The sequence below is a fragment of the Pecten maximus genome, chromosome 1 (genome assembly GCF_902652985.1).
Source record: "Pecten maximus chromosome 1, xPecMax1.1, whole genome shotgun sequence".
Classification (NCBI taxonomy): Eukaryota; Metazoa; Mollusca; class Bivalvia; order Pectinida; family Pectinidae; genus Pecten; species Pecten maximus.
The window spans coordinates 56,916,353-56,937,567 of NC_047015.1; the positions used below are offsets into that span (position 1 = coordinate 56,916,353).

The following is a 21,215-nucleotide window of genomic DNA, read 5'->3' on the forward strand; positions in this document are numbered from 1 at the left end:
ACCTTATGTGTTCCTCTTGCCTTCTTATTTAACAAATCACTTTCTTTGTCAAAAATACCATCGCAATGGAAGGAAGCGAATGTAATTCCAATTCACAAGAAAGAAAATCGTGCAGATGTTAAAAATTATCGTCCAATATCTTTATTGAGTGTTATTGGGAAGGTCTTTGAACGCTGTGTTTTTAAATATATACATAACTTCTTCTGTGACAACAATCTGATAACTAGTCGTCAATCAGGGTTTACCCCTGGAGATTCAACTATAAACCAACTTGTTAGTATAGCTGATGATGTTGATAAAGCCTTAGATGTAGGCAAAGAAATTCGAGTTGTCTTCTGCGACGTAAGTAAAGCATTCGATCGAGTCTGGCATCGAGGTCTCCTTTTCAAACTTTCCAAATTTGGTATTTCTGGGAGCTTAATTAAATGGTTTGAAAGTTATCTCAATGGAAGGAAACAGCGGGTGATATTAAATAATTGTGTATCGGATTGGGCCTCCATCAAGGCTGGGGTACCTCAGGGCTCGATCCTTGGTCCTCTTCTATTTCTTGTGTATATAAATGACATTGTTTATGATATCAATTCTATAATTAAGTTATTTGCCGATGATACGTCGCTGTACATAATAGTTGAAAATCCCATCACGGCACATGCCACTCTAGAGTCAGATATCAACAAAATACATATATGGTCCCGTCAGTGACTTGTAGACTTCAATCCCCAAAAAACTGAAACTATGCTAATAAGTCGAAAAAGAAATCCTATGAATCATCCCTCTATATATATGAACGATACTCCTATAAATAATGTATCTTCTCATAAACACCCGGGTGTGTTCTTCTCAGGAGATGGTCGTTGGATAGATCAAGTAAATTACTTAATTGCCAAAACTTCATCTAAAATCAATATGATGAGATCGTTGAAATTTCAGTTAGACAGAAAAACTTTGCAAACTATTTATTTCTCTTTTATAAGACCACTACTTGAATATGCCGATATTGTATGGGGAAATATTCCTAAAGAATTGGAAAAAAAACTTGAAAATTTTAATATTGAAGCTGCACGTATAGTAACTGGCGCAACAAAGCTAACCAGTACTGATAAATTGTTCAATGAGGTAGGATGGACTAGTTTATTTGATCGTAGACAAAATCGAAAAATTCTTCAATTTCATAAAATGTTCTATCAATATACTCCTCAATATTTATATGGTCTTATACCTACAACAGTTTCGGAGGGACATAACTATGATACAAGAAACTCGGACCAAACATTTGTCACTCCAATATTTTGCAAAACTGCTTTTTATAAACAATCGTTTTTACCCTCTACAATAGATCAATGGAATAAACTTCCACCTCACGTTCGATCAAACCCATCTGTTTCTGCTCTAAAATCTTACCTCGATCAACAGTTAAGCAGGAACATACCTAGCCACTACACATTTGGAACCCGAAAGGGTCAAATTTATCATGCTCGTCTACGAATGGAATGTAGTTCCCTAAACAGTTATTTATATAATAAAAACATTGTTCAATCTCCGCTTTGTCTGTGCGGGCAAGTTGAAAACGCTACCCATTTCCTTTTAGAATGTGCCAGGTATGACGACATAAGAAGGCAGTATTTATATTCCTTACCTTTTAATATTACAACAGATATCTTACTATTTGGGAACCAAACACTTTCACCACAAGAAAATAAGGTCATCGTCTTAGCTGTTCAAGATTATATACTTAAAACAAACAGGTTTTCATAAAATTTCATTTATTCCAAAAGCATGTTTTTGTACTTAAAGTCAAGTTGTCTGTCTCAACAATCTGAACTCTACACCAAGTATTCACCATTTTCCTTTTCTTTTCCTTGCTTAAACTTTTGTTATTCAATGTTAATATATGGTCTTATATGGCAAATACTATGTTGTCCATCCTCATTATATTTGCTGTTTATGATAAGGTGATAGATTTACATAAGTGTCTGAGACACTTGTTTCTATTTCCTATTCTCTACATCCAATTTTGTAACTATACATGTTTTTGAAATGTCTGAATAAAAGAAAGTTTAAACTAACTAATTAAACTATCTTAAGTGTTTTTAGGAAATTGAAAGCAAGTCAAATGACACTGATACTATAAATAGACTCAGATTACATAATTACGTAAGTTAAGGAGAATTCGATTAAATTCATACATACTGTAAATCGTTGTCGAAGGAAAAAACGCAAAATATGCAATACAAGTATTGGCTTGGTATACATCGAACATGACTACTGGATACACTTTATAAACGTAAGCTTTCGACACAACGACAGACTTCTTCCCTGACGATGTCAATTGTCCCCGTTTTGATAATGCCTTAAAACAAGTACTTGTAGTTAGTGGTGATTCAATTTGTGTTCGTCTCTTTCAGTGTGTATTATACAACTTTGTTATTTACTTAAAATACATTCAAGGTAGACAAATTTGATTCAATTAAACTGTATTGGTGATTGTAGATGCATTATCAAATTCATCACAAAATTAAAACATAAAAAACAAAACAGAACAAAAATGCAAATGGATTCCATCAATGGAATATGGTTTAAAACTAATGTTGACACATTCTCCTCAGTTCTGGAAACGAACAAGCAATTCTGGATGAATGACTGTTTTTTATCGGCCCGTCTACAGATTATCATCATGAAATATATTTTCTAACAGTAAGCTATTTGAACACAATCTCCTAATGTCAGCGCATATCATAATATGAATGACACAGTTATATAATAGGCTATCAGAGCAATGCTGTGCATACATGTGACCATATGGCAATGCGGCAGTGAAAACATGCATTTTTTCCGAGCCTGTTTAATTGGAAGGCTTCGGCGAAACAGTGGCAGGATGTAGGGACTGTTATTGTTTATGTCTACAAAGCCATTCCCGGAAGTGAGGGTTTCGCACGTGCAACATTTGGTTTACGCGAGAACTAATGTAGTAGATGAAGGATCAGACAGAGGACATGGATTAACATACAAATAGGAAATTTAGGTCGGAATGCGGTAGGAAGCTCTGACAAAACAACGTGTTCTCGAAATTACCATTCTAGCACTAATGCTATATATATGTGTGTGCACATGGAATAGATATATAACTTCAGGCATATGTCGCTTTAGGAAATTGACCGTAAGATCAATAGGAAGTGGTATATATATCACAAGCATTTGTCAGGACAAAGACATAAACTGTTAATGCCTTAGACATTGTTTAATCTTGATTGTATACATATTGCAGTTATAAAATCGAGTTACCATGGACTTATTTTGAAGTTATTTATTGATATTACATGAATATTAGTATATTGTGAAATGTTGTAATTTTATAATCATAATTCTTCATTGTAGTTTTGTGATTTTGTAATTGAATTTTATTCTATTGATTGAACAATGAGGATGGAGGTAATGGCTCTATAGCTGTATTATATCTCTTACGACGTCATTCGGGAAGGGTACATAATTTTAAATCGGTATAGGAACTGTGTCTTTATAATTCCACATCAAGCATGCTATCAACGTTAGTTGGCTTCCGTGCACGTATCGTACTGAAATCAGCTGCAACATTAGCATGTTGGTACATCACGTAACAAATGTTTTCACGCGCGCGCGTGTGCAAAAAAAAAAACAACAACAAAAAAACGGAAAATTTTAATTAAAAAGATTAAAGATAAGTCAACCTCGGTTTGAATCGCACTTAAATACAAAGTAACTTTCAATGACAATATGGATTTTTAAAATGGACAAAAGAAATACATATCTATACATTGATATGATTGTGAAATATATATTTAATTTATTAATTTGAAATATTGGGAAAGTTTGGAAACTGAAGTGACTTAAATTTATTGGCATTTTTTATTTATATTGATTATTTCGTCAGTATCAATTTTTCAGATATTGCAGAAGTGGACGTTTGCCTTTGTAAACATGTCACAGTATTAATGATATCAATTGTAGTGACGAAGTCTCTTGTTTGCTAATATCTTAGCTTAAATCCACAATAGAGGAATTGTCACAGAGGCAATAACTATAGTATTTGTACTAGCCATTACAGGTTTAGAAACGACAGCGTGCAGTTCGCTGGGAACTAATGACACTCGGGAGAATCCATGGAATAGCTGTCTGTGACTAAAACTAGTGACAAAACCATAAAATAAACATATTCCAGTGAATGTATTGATTTCTAGATACGGCGAAATGCACGCAGAAAAACGAAAATTTTATACGTTTTACTGTTTATAACTGCTCCTTATAATCATGTTTTGAGTAAAGCCGTGGAAAGCAACTTCGTCTTCGCTAAGTGTTCCTCATTAAGCCGTTGTTGAATTACAAAATTAAGAGCGTCTAAATAAATCCTGTCGCCAGCTTCACATGTTTCCCGGAGGAGACAACGTGAATTATTATCAAGTCAATGTAATTTTATTATAAACGCATTTTGGACTTGTTCAATGCATTATGTAACCAAAACATCATTCTGAGAGGTCGAAGAACAATACCAGGAGATTTATCAGAGATTCATGTGGTTTGTTCCTGAAGTGTCTGGTTAATGTTTTCTTCTGTCGGATCCAGTTTACATCTTAAGGAATTGCCGAACTCTGGACTTTCTCTCCGCTGTCTGAGTAAGTACATGTATTCATGTGTATCATGCACCGTAATGATAATCTTACTCTTGTTTATACACTTGACTAATATTCATAGCGAAATTATTTACGTCAACTTGGTGGATAACCATCCCCTTTTCCAGGATTAAACGAACACCATGGCCGCCATATTTGACGAGATGAATAGTCACGGCTCACCTGTAGATTAATCAGACGAAAATGTGCCTGAAGGAGGACGATTCCATTTCAAGTGATTCTTACTTGTTTAAAGGGTTTACCCACTAGAAAAATGGAAGGAGTTCCAAACATGACAGGTTGTAATATAGACCCCTAATTGATGAAAACTTATGGAAGAACTTGAAGAATGCCATTCCTTTTGGTTGTAAAATCTATCATGAACATATGTTTACACTTGAAGGAAGCACGCGCTCGGGATTAAATTCTGAAATACTTTAAAATGTTTTAGGTTAGGTCTGTGCACTGTTTACTAAAACGAAGATGTGAGGTAACAATCGAGAGTTAAGGCCAGGAATTATCTAGAATGTCTCAAATAAAAACACGTGACTGTATGTTGTTATAAAGTAATCGCCCAAATGGTTAATCGGAGTTCAGTCCCAGAGGAACACGATGCTATTTAGGAGGATGGTTATGTGTTTGCTATCATACGAAACTAAAGCTATACATACAGATTTTAAGTAGCGGCTATTGGGCCGATAATGCAATAAGTGAGATACATTTGTGTTGAACAATGAAAAGGACAAATATGGGGAGGCTGAACAGATGAAAATGGTGAGTGGTTTGTTTGATTTCTTTAAATTATCATATAGATACTGCTTATGTTCTAGAAATGAAAAATTGCGAATGGCATGTGCTGTTCCATTAATATGGAAAGTAGTCATTCCGGAAATGAACAAACCAGGATTTTCCAGACCGTTCGGTTTATCTAGATTTGCATCTGGACGACATATTTGTTCCTGAAAGACCTTAGAGGGAAACATTTGTTGGCGAGCGTGAATTATATTGTTTGTATAACGAGATGTTGAAACATATACACGTGATGGAGATATATCGATGTCTATATTTCGAAGTATATATATATATATATATAAGTACTGTAAGCCTTTATACGAGGAAAGTATACTATTACATTAACCGATGGCTATATAACGGTAAACAGATTTCATATCAACCTCATACAAGGATAATACGTTTTTAATGGAAATTATGTAGAAAACAAGGTGGTACGGTTTTCGATACATAATAACACAACTGTCAATCATATCAAGTTACATAATGTGATATGACCAACTGAAATAGAGACATACAAATGACAAATGTCAATGTCATTAGTGTATAAAATTGTTTATATGATACAAGTTTTGTTCTCAGCCACCACGATACATGATATACTTAAAAAATGTCCATGCAATAGGAAAATATATAGATAAAATTTCATAAGCGTGCTTGCTCTAGTCCTTTGCACTATTCACTAGACATTCAGCGATATCCGGGTTTTCCAATCACAGATGTGTATGCTAGCATGATATGTTCCAGAACATCTTAAAGGTTGTACATACAGAGCCTTCGGCTTTGTCGTCACACATTTTTTCACATTGATACGGAGGGGATATTATTATTATTATCCATTCTTACTAATCATGTCCGGTTCAATGCAGTATTTAGATGAAACATCACAAAGGGTTTGAATGGGTTTTATTTTTTATTTTCATGGCGGCTATGAATAGCACTAGCTATTTACACATTCCATGTGCGCGTTTGCGCACCTCGGAAGACAGGCTACTGCTATTCATAGCTGACATGACAATGAAAAAAAAAACCCAATCCATTCTATTAATATATTTGCATTAGGTGATCTGAAAGAACCCCCATAAAGAACAAAGTCGTTATTTAATTTCTAACATTTGATAACTTTATTCACTAGGGAAAATATAATTTTATAGATGGAATATTTCACCGGTAAACATGCAATAAATTCTTATCTTAGCTTACATGCAAGTGGTGAGGTATTATGACTGATATGACAAACTATATTAATGGTATTGTATCGCTGTTACATTAGGGAAAACACCCTATATAGACTTGTACACCATTCTAACCCTGTTAGATGTCAGAGACAGCATGAACTGTATAGCTTACCATTGTGGAATAGAGGTTAGTTGTACTTTTGTACAGAACATACTTCTCAGCGAGTAAATCCATACACATGCGCATTACTTAGGAATAAACCCGGTTTTCCTTACGTCATATATGACTCAATCCATTCAGATTGTTTGTTTTACTTTTTTTGTTCTTTTTTTTTAATTTTGTTTTGTTTTTTGTTTTATTTTTGTATTTTTTTCATTTTCTTCTTTTTAGTTCTTTTTAAATTTTTGTTTCCTTTGTCTTTGGATTAAAACAAATATTTTGACTTTTTTAACTTGAATGTTTGTAATTAACTGTTTGTTTAAAGGCTAATTTCTCGATACGCGCCTATCGGTGATGTTGCACACTAAACGATATACAAACTGAAACGTTACTTAGCACCAGTGTGTGTAATCACTGAACTCTCTATCTGTCCTTCAGAATTTACAATCACGGGATCCAAAGAATATACTCATACAAAACCTTGTTTTACGAATATCTCGTATCTTAAAAAAATGCAAAATAGCATTACTTTGGATTCCGAGCCATGTCGGAATTAAAGGCAACGAACTTGTTGACCGCCAAGCAAAACTTGCTCTAAATCTGCAACAAACAAATATTAAAATACCATATACAGATTTCAAACCTGAAATTAGTACTGCCATTCAGAGTAAATGGCAGCACCGCTGGTCTCTCGAGACGAGCAACAAACTTTTTAAAATACAACCGAAACTTAAAACATCAAAACCAAGTCGGAAGGATCGTAGAGAGGAAATAGTCCTCTCTCGGCTCCGTACCGGGCACACATATCCTACTCATTCGATCCTTTTGAAACGAGAGGATCCACCGGTGTGTTATGCATGTGATGCTCAATTCACAGTGGAGCATTTTTTAATAGAATGTTCCGATTTCAAGCACATTCGTGATAAATACTTTCGAGTCCCGGATATGAAAACCCTTTTCAGTTCCGTGGACTCGAAAACAATATTTAGCTACTTGAAAGAAATCGATCTATTCTATAGACTTTGATGTCTTTTACGTTACTCTCTTTGACGTTTTATTTATATCACAAAGTTCAAATAATCTATCCGTACATATACATATTTTACCATTTTTAACCAACTTCTTTATCATAATGATCTAAATATACAATACGGATGCTTTTAAAAATGACAAATTTTATCTGATTTTAACTTTAAAAATAAAACATGTTAGTATATTGTTTGGCCCTAAATGACCCTAGTTGTCGATGGGCCGTAAAACATAAACAAACAAACAAACAAAATCACTGAACGTCCACAGATATCGGTAAAAATAGGGAACATCATCTCAAGTGTTACAGATATATCAGACTGTGGATTCCAAAGTTCGATTGTTGTAGATAAAGCAGGTTTAATGAACATTTAAAATGATGAGTTACTAAGACCTCTTTAATTCTAATTACGCCAGTAAACATTTGGAAGGCAACAACTGTAGAACGGACTGATATGTATACATATTGGACAGTTTTACGAATATATTAGGTTCATTAACCTTCGTGAAACAAAACTAAAACTATTTTTTTTTTTTAAATAATTAGATATCGCAATCTGCTTTGATATCTACCCGAGAATTCAGAATACATAGCTGGTAAAAATTCTAATTTCAGAAAACATCAAAATTTCCTTTTAAATCTTAAACATATGGTTTCTTCAACTTTTAATACTCTATTAATTGCAAGGTCATGGTGATATATATCATCTTATACGTCCACACCATCCGAATTCCATAGATTCCTCAAAGTAATATTCAGCATATCAAATTTCAGCAAAGGAGAAGCACATCTGAAACGTTAGTACTAAAGGCAATATGTTATACTAGAGACAATCTGGGGTATTCTGTCAAGGTTTGTGCGTGGACCTTTCTAGAGTCAATCTCGGGTACAATGTTGAAGGTCATACATTGACCTTTCTAGAGTCAATCTCGGGTACAATGTTGAAGGTCATACATTGACCTTTCTAGAGTCAATCTCGGATACAATGTTGAAGGTCTTACATTGACCTTTCTAGAGTCAATATCGGGTATGATGTTGAAGGTCATACATGAATCTTTCTAGAGTCAATCTAGGGCATTATGTTGAAGTGTATACATGAATCGTTTTAGAGTCAATCCCGGGTATTTCGGTTTAAGATTAGTCATTGATCTTCCTAGAGTTAATCTCGGGTATTATGTTGAAAGTTTTATGTGGACCTTTCTGGAGTCAATCTCGAATATTATGTTGAAGCTTATTCGTGAATTTCTCTAGTGTCAATCCCGGGTATTATGTTGAAGGTTATACATGGACCTTTCTAGAGTCAATCCCGGAGATTCCGGTGAAGGTTAAACGTTGACCTTTCTAGAGTCAATTCCGGGTATTATGTTGAAGGTCATACGTGAATTTCTCTAGAGTCAATCCCGGATATTATGTTGAGGCTAATACATTGACCTTTCTCGAGTCAATCCCGGGTATTATGTTGAGGCTAATACATTGACCTTTCTCGAGTCAATCCCGGGTATTATGTTGAAGGTTATACAATGATCTGTTTAGATATATACTCGAATCCGTGTAAAAACAAAGTTAAGACGTTTGCCATGCTGTCACCACTGATTTCAGAATTAAACAGAGCATCATTTTAATGTTTCCAATAATCGTCCAAAAGATTGCGAATTGTTTCACATTAAATCAATTGCATTATCTGTGTGTTAATAAGGCGTTAAAAAAAACCTGCGTCCTTTGCTCTTTCATTTGATGAATTCATTGTTTGCCTTATCTGCTGCTTCGAAAGCTAGCGATATTAGGCCGACTCAAACATGCACAAAATCAAAATGACATTGCACTCATAAATATTTCCAGAGGTTTGTTCCTAAACACCAAAGCTGAACAAGGAGCTGTTAATATTAGAGGGTACTGTGTATTTTTTATTTATTTATTTATTTAATTTATTATTATTATTTTGTACTTTTTTTCACGGTGGTTATGTTTCACGGTTGTCCCTATCGGAACTAGTTCGCAGACACTCAATTTCGTGCAGCCACGCTATGAAAACATTCCGAATCAAACACGTCCATGCATTTTTATGAAACTGATGCTGATGAATTATTTAGTATCCTGAATCTTAAGGAGCTCGTCTTGAAATATTCATGTGTAAAAATGTAATACAGTGTTGATATAGTTTGATATTTTGAAACTCGTTTGGGATGACCCTTTTGAAATGAATCAGAAAATTCATCAATCATATTTTATGTTCTTCATACTCATGTAAGAACCATGCATATTCACTTGACTTTTAAACGTAAGAAATACCAACCACTGTGACGTCACTATTAAGAAACCATGACATGGAATATCTGTATAGTCGAACCAGAATGACCTGTCGCGTTGACCTTTTCGTGGAATATTCAAAGTGGGTAGTTCCGTTTGTGCAGAGGTGTGTTAACAAAACATATTGATTAGGAATACTACTGTGTCCAGCAGGGTGCTGTTTTTTACCATTCTTTTTTTGTTACAATTTTATATTGACAGCACAAAGATTGTATCATTTATTTTACACAGATTCAAATAACTATGGAATCAATTATTCACATGTTGACATTTTTGTCGCTAAATCTAGACCAGTATAAATACAAAAGGTGCAGCTGATTATAAGGTTTGTTACAATATAAACAACTAACAGATATACATGTATATATACAAAGCACCTATTTCCCCTAAATGACTATAGACTCGTCTGTAATCAATATGTTAATCACAGTTCAACACGAAAGGTCATTCTGGTCGGACTATAAGTTCTGGTTACAAAAGGGTGGCCTGTTAGTTTTTTTTTTTTTATATAATAGTGACATCGCAGGCAGGTCTGACTGGAATTATATAAATGTTTCGTAGCTTCCCATTCATGAATTGTACATACTTTGATTTGGTTTGCTTTACAAAATGAACAGAAATGTGTGCTAAATAGTATCTCACTGTATGGCTATTATTATCAAAACTGAATTGTAAACTGGAAATGGGGAAAAGGGGGTTATAGGTTAATGTTTTGTTTCTGTTTTAATATGCACTTAAGATATTGTGATTAGAAATTACAACTCATATATTTTGTCTTTGGCCTTACTACACAATGAAAGGTGAAAACTGACTAAATGTTACAAGGGAAACGCCACTAGCTTGTTAAGTTTGGCACCTATGAACCTAAGAGGCTGTTAAAGAAAATACACATTTTTGTTTAAAGAGTAAAAGATGGCTGTCTTAAAAACAAGAAACAGATGCAATATTACAAGGATTGGCATTCAGAAGTAATAAACACTTGTGACTTGGGGCATTCCTGTTTAAACAGATATTTTGGTTTTTCTTCTACAGGGTGCTGCTATCACAATGGATGAAAACACCACCCCGGAAGTTTTGATTGAAGCCCTACGGGAACAGTGCCTTAAGCGGGGATGTGGAGGGATCAAAGGCCTTGGACTTGTCTTTAAAAACATGGATATCGATTATTCAAAGAGAATTGTGTATGAAGAACTTCGGATAGGTTTACAAAGATATGGGATCCTGATGTCTGAGAATTTTCTCAGGTCATTATTTCATACACTGGATCGAGACAATAGCGGAGGGATTGATTTTCAGGAATTCATGAAGGCGCTAAGACCCCCTATGAATCAGGGTCGTGTTGACGTGGTCAACGAAACGTTTGATTTGCTTGACGCTGATCAAGACGGATTGATCAAAACGGAAGATTTAAAAGGTGAGTATTAGGAAAAAGTAACGTCACGTCATCCGGGCATACAAAAACATAGATAAGTATTTTTTGCAAAAAAAAGTGAAAAAAAAAACAAAAACAAAAGAAAACACAAATAAACAAAAACAAAAACGATTTAAATTCGATATTTTTTGGTGAAATATTAGATTATGGACATTTTCGTGTTTTATTCTTTTCAAAGTACGGAAGTGTGGTAAGGGAAAATGTTTTCCAGCTTGTAAAATTTGCTTTCCCTACTAGGTCTTCGTGCTAGAAGCTGAGACTATCGATTAATGATATCCTTGAATTTAAAGACAAAAAACCGTAGGCAAAAAAATCGAGCTACAGTAGAAAGAACATTGATTTCGACCAGTTTTATTCTCGGAGGTGATGACAATAGGCCTGTTTAATGAAATAAAACTGAAGTTTCAAAATCGATTCCACGGATACATGAAGGTTAGGCAACTCTCATGGGCAATAGGAGTTATCGCTCATAGCTCGTGCCTTTAATGTTCACGACGATTGTTGTAAGTATGCTGTGTCCGATTGTAATATTCACGGCGCGTTCGATTGTTGTAATTATGCTGTGTTCGATTGTAATATTCACGGCGCGTTCGATTGTTGTAATTATGCTGTGTCCTATTGTAATATTCACGGCGCGTTCGATTGTTGTAATTATGCTGTGTCTGATTGTAATATTCACGGCGCGTTCGATTGTTGTAATTATGCTGTGTCCGATTGTAATATTCACGGCGCGTTCGATGGTTAATTCCATGGCGCCCCCGATTGTCTGCTCTCCCGACAAAGCCCGAAAGAGTTAAAGCAATCGATGGTTGTTTCTGCCGGAAGTACAATTATGGATATAATTTTGGAGAGAGAGATTCTCAAAATAATACCATAAGTTGCAGAATTGTGCTCAAGACACAGTAGTCGTATTGATACCATGAATCTACGAGATTCTTCCAGAGAGTTTTAGCTTTGTTTTCGGGTATTTCGTCACAACGCAGTATCACAGGGACTTTTCGACTGATACTTTGTAGGATCAACGAAGCGAAAGTCCTTAAAATAGGCACTGTACTCTATGACTAGAGCGTCAAAATCTTCATAATTTTCCGAAACATAAGTTAATGGTAATCCAAAGACGGTGGAAAGACATTTTTTTTTCTAAAATCAAACTCACTCTATACGACAAAAAAAAAAAAAATTAAAAAAAATATATATGTAGGTACCGTAATTACCGAGAGGTTCCGAACGTGTACTCAATTGTCACAATACTAATGGTACGTATCGATTAGAAGACGTCCGAGTCTTTGATCCTTACAAATTAGTCCCTTGATCTCTCGGAAGGATATCGATTTGCTCAACAACATCACACAAGGCGATAGCATACAGTAATGTCATTATAGTATATTGTATGGTAAGCATGTAGGTAAAGTGTGTTACGTATATACGTATCCTGTGACCGTAATCCGAACACTTGTGTTTGTCATCGTACTGAACCAGTAACAGGATAATGGTATTGATTTTCGGTTCGAATGTTTATAGAAAAGATTGGTTACAGTAATCTAATGCTATGTCCACACTTTATGGTAATGACAAGATAGCACCGCCTTATTCGACTACGCAGCCGTTGTCGAAACAGAATTAATATTGTATCATACAATGACGATGATATCATGCCATTTCTAAAGAAATCATTAATGTATATACCCTGCTGATATATGTAATCGATCCTTGGAGTCCAGACATTTTACAGAGTGAGATTGCTGGTTAATATGGAGTAAAGATTCTTTCATTAAAAAAAAACTGCAGTCACTTATGAATACATGTATATCCGGGTTGTGAACTAAATCAATAATTTGCTTCGATGAAGATTACGTGCAGTGGTTTATATTACCGATAAAGACAGAAGTAGTTGTTTTTTTATCAATAATTTTATATGATATGAGTTTCAAACAGAAGTGTTAGCAAATACTGATCTGAATGATGCATTAGGGTGTTCGAAATTGGATGTGTATTTACAATATCTCAGTTCTAAGTGTTGATTGCTAATTTCTGTGATTGTGTTTATCACAATCCAGGCCATTTTCACACGCTGTAGTCATGGAATCAAACTATTTCTGCTTTTGAGATTTGTCAAAAACAATTACTTGTTTTCTGGAAAGGTGAAGTTTTTATTTTGATACTATTGACAGGCTATAGACTTTAATTTGTTTGATCGAATCTTTGCTTTTCTTCTGCTTACTCTCTATCCCATAACATATCTCTATCTTACTCTCTACCCCATCACATATCTCTCTTACTCTCTACCCCATAATATATCTCTCTTACTACTCTCTACCGCATAACATATCTCTCTTACTCTCCGACCCATTACATATCTCTCTTACTCTCTACCGCATAACATATCTCTCTTACTCTCTACCGCATAACATATCTCTCTTACTACTCTCTACCTCATAACATATCTCCCTTACTACTCTCTACCCCATAACATATCTCTCTTACTACTCTCTACCTCATAACATATCTCTCTTACTACTCTCTACCTCATAACATATCTCCCTTACTACTCTCTACCCCATATCATATCTCTCTTACTCTCTACCCTATAACATATATCTCTTACTCTCTACCCCATAACATATCTCTCTTATTCTCTTCCTCATAACATATCTCTCTTACTCTCTATCCCATAACACATCTCTCTTGCTCTCTTCCCCATAACAATATATCTCTTACTTTCAAACCCATAACATAATTCGTACTCTTTACCCCATAGCATATCTCTCTTACTCTCTACCCCATAACATATCTCTCTTACTCTCTATCCCATAACACATCTCTCTTGCTCTCTTCCCCATAACAATATCTCTCTTACTCTCAAACCCATAACATAATTCGTACTCTCTACCCCATAGCATATCTCTCTTACTCTCTACCGCATAACATATCTCTCTTACTCACTACCCCATAGCATATCTCTCTTACTCTCTACCCCATAGCATATCTCTCTTACTCACTACCCCATAACATATCTCTCTTACTCTCTACCCCATAACATATCTCTCTTACTCTCTACCCCATAGCATATCTCTCTTACTCACTACCCCAATAGCATATCTCTCTTACTCTCTACCCCATAGCATATCTCTCTTACTCTCTACCCCATAACATATCTCTCTTACTCTCTACCCCATAACATATCTCTCTTACTCTCTACCCCATAACATATCTCTCTTACTCTCTACCCCATAACATATCTCTCTTACTCACTACCCCATAACATATCTCTCTTACTCTACCCCATAACATATCTCTCTTACTCACTACCCCATAGCATATCTCTCTTACTCACTACCCCATAGCATATCTCTCTTACTCTCTACCCCATAGCATATCTCTCTTACTCTACCCCATAACATATCTCTCTTACTCACTACCCCATAACATATCTCTCTTACTCACTACCCCATAGCATATCTCTCTTACTCACTACCCCATAACATATCTCTCTTATTCTACCCCATAACATATCTCTCTTACTCACTACCCCATAACATATCTCTCTTACTCTACCCCATAACATATCTCTCTTACTCTCTACCCCATAACATATCTCTCTTACTCTCTACCCCATAACATATCTCTCTTACTCTCTACCCCATAGCATATCTCTCTTACTCTCTACCCCATAACATATCTCTCTTACTCTCTACCCCATAACATATCTCTCTTACTCTCTATCCCATAACATATCTCGCTTACTCCTTAACCCATAACAGATATCGTTTACTCTCTACCTCATAACACATCTCTCTTACTCTCTAACCCATAACATATCTCTCTTACTCTACCCCATAACATATCTCTTTTACTCACTACCCCATAACATATCTCTCTTACTCTCTACCCCATAGCATATCTCTTACTCTACCCCATAACATATCTCTCTTACTCTACCCCATAACATATCTCTCTTACTCACTACCCCATAACATATCTCTCTTACTCTACCCCATAACATATCTCTCTTACTCTCTACCCCATAACATATCTCTCTTACTCTCTACCCCAAAACATATCTCTCTTACTCACTACCCCATAGCATATCTCTCTTACTCTCTACCCCATAACATATCTCTCTTACTCTCTACCCCATAACATATCTCTCTTACTCTCTATCCCATAACATATCTCGCTTACTCCTTAACCCATAACAGATATCGTTTACTCTCTACCTCATAACACATCTCTCTTACTCTCTAACCCATAACATATCTCTCTAACCCTCTACCCCATAACATATATCTCTTACTCTCTACCACATAACATACATCTCTTAATCTCAAATCCATTACATGTCTCTCTTAATTTCTAATTCATTACATATCTATTTTACTATCTTATCCATTAAATATCTCTCTTTCTCTCTAATAAATTGCACTTATCTGTTACTCTCTAACCAATTACACATACCTCTTACTTTCTAACGCATTACATTTTTCTCTTAATCTCTTACCATTACATATATCTCTTACTTTCTTTCCCATTACATATCACTCTTACTCTCCGACCCATTACATATCTCTCTTACTCTCTACCCCTTGACATATCTCTCTTACTCTCTATCCCTTAACTCATTACATATTTCTATATACTCTCTAGCACCAAGAATTATACTCTTCTATTTCTAAAATCTGCCCCATAATTCGTATATGCTTTCTCTAATTTTTGTTATAAACCTTCTGAAAGTTCTCTACTCATTTGTTACACGACGCTTGGATTTCTCTCTGTCACCCCAAAGGTACATTTGGCATCGCTGGCTAGTCCCAAAAAGGATGTAACATAAATACATGATGGGGAAAAAACAAACTAATAAATCAAAAGTTTATTATACAGTAGTGTATATGTAAGGACGTGCCGTGAAAAATGCAAATATGGATTTAACAAAAAATTTGCTGAAATATACGTTTGAATTCAAGGTATCTATTAAATAATACAAATGTTGTTTGTATGTAGGAGAAATGATTGCATCAGTTTCAAAACATGTTCCTCAACTAATTGTTTCGATAGATAACAGAACACGTTAATGTCACGACGTGATAAATACATTAGTAGCAACGAGTCGATTGTCACTCCGTCTTAATAATGAAATGGTCGCGATATTACCAACTCCAAATCGACCTGGTCACGCGATTGACCAATTCTTTATCATTTTACGATCAATGGCACGTGACTGTACAATGGTTGAATTATCGTGATATGTATAATACGGTCTTCAGCATCTGAATCTATTTTGTTGTGAAGTGAATCTCACAGAAAATTAAACGGATATATCTTACAAACGGCTTATAAAGCGGAAAGAAATTTTCCAAAAACATAGTTCCGAAGAATCTATGGCATATAAAGATACTCAAAGACGCACAAAATTACAGCAAAAACGCAGTATGTACCTGTATATCTATTAATATTTTATTGAATCTTTCAAAATGTAAACAACAATAAACACATTGAAACAATATCATGTTTAAAATGCCATCTTCGAACGTTTCAAGCTGTAAAACACCTTGATATTTTAAAATGTTGATTTTCCAATCCTAGGATTTTGACCCATATAAACAAAGAAGTATCCTCTCCGGCGAGTCTAAAAGCTTAAACAGTGCTATTAGATGTACCATATTGATTTTTGCATCTAATAGACACATGGCGGTTTTAACCACTTACCGATTCCACGAGGAGAAACCATAGGTGTCAACGTTTGTGTTATTTCTCTCAAGAGAACATTAGGTACTCTATCCGATTTGGTGGACCCCGGTAACGAGAAAACTTGTTTGGTGAATATGTGTTGCGTGTCGTTGCAGTGTGGCAAATTGTAATGGAACAAACTTACACTTGACTTACTGTTCAATGATTAACTTTCGCGGGAAAATATTTTTGATGGTCGTTGATTGAATAGTTCAGTTTCGGAAATATCAACTCGCCAGATTTAGAAGTTAAAAACAAAAGACATACAATAAATATGTATAATGTTTAGACCCCTCTGTTAAAACAAAAGACATATAATGTTAAGACCCCTCTAATTGATGTTTCTTCTCTAATGGAATTTCTGATATTCTCTGACGATGTGAAATGCATGATGGATCGAACAAAGATAAGTACGTTCCTTGTTCTCTAGCAGGTTTTCTTTTCCTTTGAAGCCTTTTGAGTCATGAATAGTTCCTCAACGATAATACAAGGAATTGCAAGTTTCCACTCTCTGCCCCGTCAGGTTCTAGCTCGTCCGTGAAATTATCTGTATCTTGCCTCAAATGCACTTGGGTATATTGTACAGCTGCTAAACAATACTATACATAGCAAAAAACATCAAAGAGTAGTTGAGCGTTGCATATAAAGATTCATCCTCCATAACAAGGAGGTTACGTTCAACTTCGTTCTCTGTATCCCTAAAATCTGTCTTTGTAAATTCGAAAGTTTAGTCACCGGCAACGTGTCTTTTGTTACATGTAAACAAATATCGAGGCCAAGATATTGTTAAATCAACCGAGGCCGTAAATCAATACAATTCAAATTTGAAAACTGCTTTAGTCTCGCTGCTGCTGTTAAGCTAATCACGCGAAAAAATATCTTGTCTCTAGAGGGATGTATATTTGTAATTATGACAAATATTCATTAATATTTAAATCTATTCGTCAATAGAAGTCATGGAATGGATCACTTTTGTGATTGGTCAGACTTGTTTCCTAGCACCAATCAAGCCATTACAGTGTAGTTGAGTTACATGTACGTTGATTTTGCAATGACATATTGCAATGATGAAGATAGCGACATTGATCATAATCCCTGTAGTATTGAGGATGACAAAATACTGGTATCATATTGCATGTAATAAACAATGTACATGTATATATACTGATCAATGGTCCGATGCCACATTTTGAAGCTCTGACTTCTATTGACGAATAAATTAAAAATATTCATGAATATTTGTGATAATTACAAATATACATCCCTTAAGAGACAAAATATTTTCGCGTGATTAGCTTAACAGCAGCAGCGAGACTTAAACAGTTTTCAAATTTGTAATGTATTAATTTACGGCCCGAGAATCAAATTCCCTATTGATGCATTCAACTCGAATAATGAAAAAAGATGATTAGCCGTCGTCAAGGACATGTAAACAAACATGGCTATCATAAACATTAACCGGTCGATATAAAATACGAATTACAACAGGAAACTATAACGAAACGCAATTATTTAATGCATATCAGTGAGTCACTAGTGTAACTTTAGAAAGCGCGTGCTGCAGATCGCCCACGCGATTAGTTATAAATAGCGCTGAGTAGTTATATATATATATATATATATATATATATATATAAATTACGGTGTTGTGTGTCAACTGCGGAGGAGCGTCATTAGCAACAATTTGTTTGTTATTTCTACGCCACACAGCTACATCGTTCTAACAGTGTGATGCTTTCAGACTGTTGTCGATAGCGTATATTCCCATGTCGAAATTAGCATCAATATTTATAAATATGTTTTAGTTGTAAACAATTAATAATACAGTTTGGTACTTTGAAATCCACATGGGACCATCATTGAATGTTTTAGGATAACCCTGTCAATAATACCGGTCTGCAGTGCGGAGTTTTCATTTTAATTAGTTTTGTATTTGCATTGAATGTAGAGATAATTACTTATCGATTATAGGGTATTGATATCATAATCTGAGCCGTGAACCAAACTGTATATTTTGTTATCTATAGTAACATATTGACTGAATACAAATTGATATTGTCTATATAAGTAGAGTTTGGGTTATTTTTGTTTAATGTCCTATTAACAGCAAGGGCCATTTAAGGACGTGTCAGGTTTTGGCGGTGGAGGAAAGCTGGAGTACCCGGAGAAAAACCACCGACCTACGGTCAGTACCTGGAAACTGCCACACGTAGGTTTCGAACTCACAACCCAGAGATGGAGGGCTAGTGATAAAGTGTCGGGACACCTTAACCACTCGGCCACCGCGGCCCTTTTATATAAGTAGAGAAAGCCAGAATTAAAGATCCCAGAGTAACACTTTTAATCCAGATTAATATCATATCCCGTCAAAATTCTTAACTCGTATATCAGGTTCTAATTCCGTTTCAAATAGTTTATCATTATCGTTATGTTTTTATCAATATTAACGGTTTATTTTTGTGTTGTCTTCGGAAACACGTTCGCCACATTCAAGAATTGTGGGCTTGTTGCAGTTCATGAACTTTGTTTTTGCGCTAGCTTAGCTTTGTTCATAACCCAATGAATGTCAAAAATGACAAATAGTGCTGAGTATATCGATCCGTGAGCCTGTAGCTGGTGGCTACCTCATTGAACGACAGACTTGTCCCATGATATCGAGAGCTATTGGGATAAAGTGGCATGCTTAAGGACACAACCACGGTAGTAGCGGACGATTCGCGATCTTCCTGAGGAGATCCTAAGTGAGGATAAATCCACACTTCGGATTTACATTGGCCGATCTACTTACTGGGTATCTCGCCCCCTGGTTGTAAACCAACATATGCGTGTAAGCATACCAATGTTTGGTCATAGACCAGAACTAACATTTGTTGTCAAAAAACGGTATTAGCAGTAAGTTCCAAATATGAAAATATCTTCACGAGCTCAATGGTACATCATGAAGGAAAGATATAAAAAAAAAGACACATATGTTCCTCATCTTTGGTTTCAGTCACGAAGGATTCCATGTTTTGAATCTGCCTAAAATATATCTTATATTCAATAATTTGGTGTCTTAAGGAAGAATCTGTATTGTCAAAATACTGTTACATACGTTTTGGTTTGTTTTCAGCAAAATTTTGACGTTATCACAACTTTTAGAGTACCAAGTCTCGTCATAGGGTCAGCTGAACTTATTTATTCTTTTGTTTGTTTGTTTGTTTGTTTTTTGATTCAGTTTAAGCAACCCCCCCCCCCACCCCCCCCCCCCCCCCCCCACCCCCGCGCCCCTCGCCTCTTACTATGTAGTAAAGTAGAATCAGCAGAGCTACACTAATATCCCCAAATAGAAAAAGAATTCATAGCTGCGTTCTAAAATTGCGATTCAAGTAATATCTTAAGAGACCCCCAGACGGGTTCTTAATATTAGTATACTGAATCACCCACCTGTACTTACTACAGCTTGTCAAAAAATTTATTCTTAACATTGTTAATTTCATTTTCTGTCCTGATATTAACTACTTTTCACTTAAATCTTGGCAGATGACAAATATTTGGAATACTTATGTATTCCGTCCGACCAATGCTTTAACAAGCTAAAGCATACCCAGAGAATGAAGAACGCGTACTGTCACCACGCAATTAAAAAATAAGTATTTTTCCAATATAATTATTAATTAGGTCGAAACATGTACCAAGTGAAGATTATCTTTCCATCTGATGACAATTTATCCGGTAAAAAAAAGACTTTGAAATTTTTATTACAAATTGCGTGGTGACACGCGTATGATATTCTATTTATCGCGTTACCTACCATGACCACAGGTAGGTATTACGTAACGAACACAAGACAAGGAAATCTGGCCCATGACCAAATTTACAAAGATTGACATCCTCGATAATCCGTGTTTACATTCCTTTAGCTCTCAGCAGCAGAGTGAACGTACCGGTAAACCCTAGAGAATCGAGG

At 35.3% G+C, this 21,215-nt stretch overlaps 1 protein-coding gene across 1 annotated transcript in view; it reads left to right on the top strand.

Annotated features, from left to right (window-relative positions):
- Positions 1 to 5,253: 5,253 nt before the first annotated feature.
- Positions 5,254 to 21,215, top strand: part of LOC117338996 (calcyphosin-like protein) — a 33,890-nt gene continuing 17,928 nt past the window's right edge. Inside the window, exons 1-2 of the mRNA XM_033900370.1 lie at positions 5,254 to 5,417; positions 11,143 to 11,524. Coding sequence (XP_033756261.1) covers positions 5,409 to 5,417; positions 11,143 to 11,524 — 391 coding nt within the window. The 5' untranslated portion in view covers positions 5,254 to 5,408. The remainder of the gene's footprint in view (positions 5,418 to 11,142; positions 11,525 to 21,215) is intronic.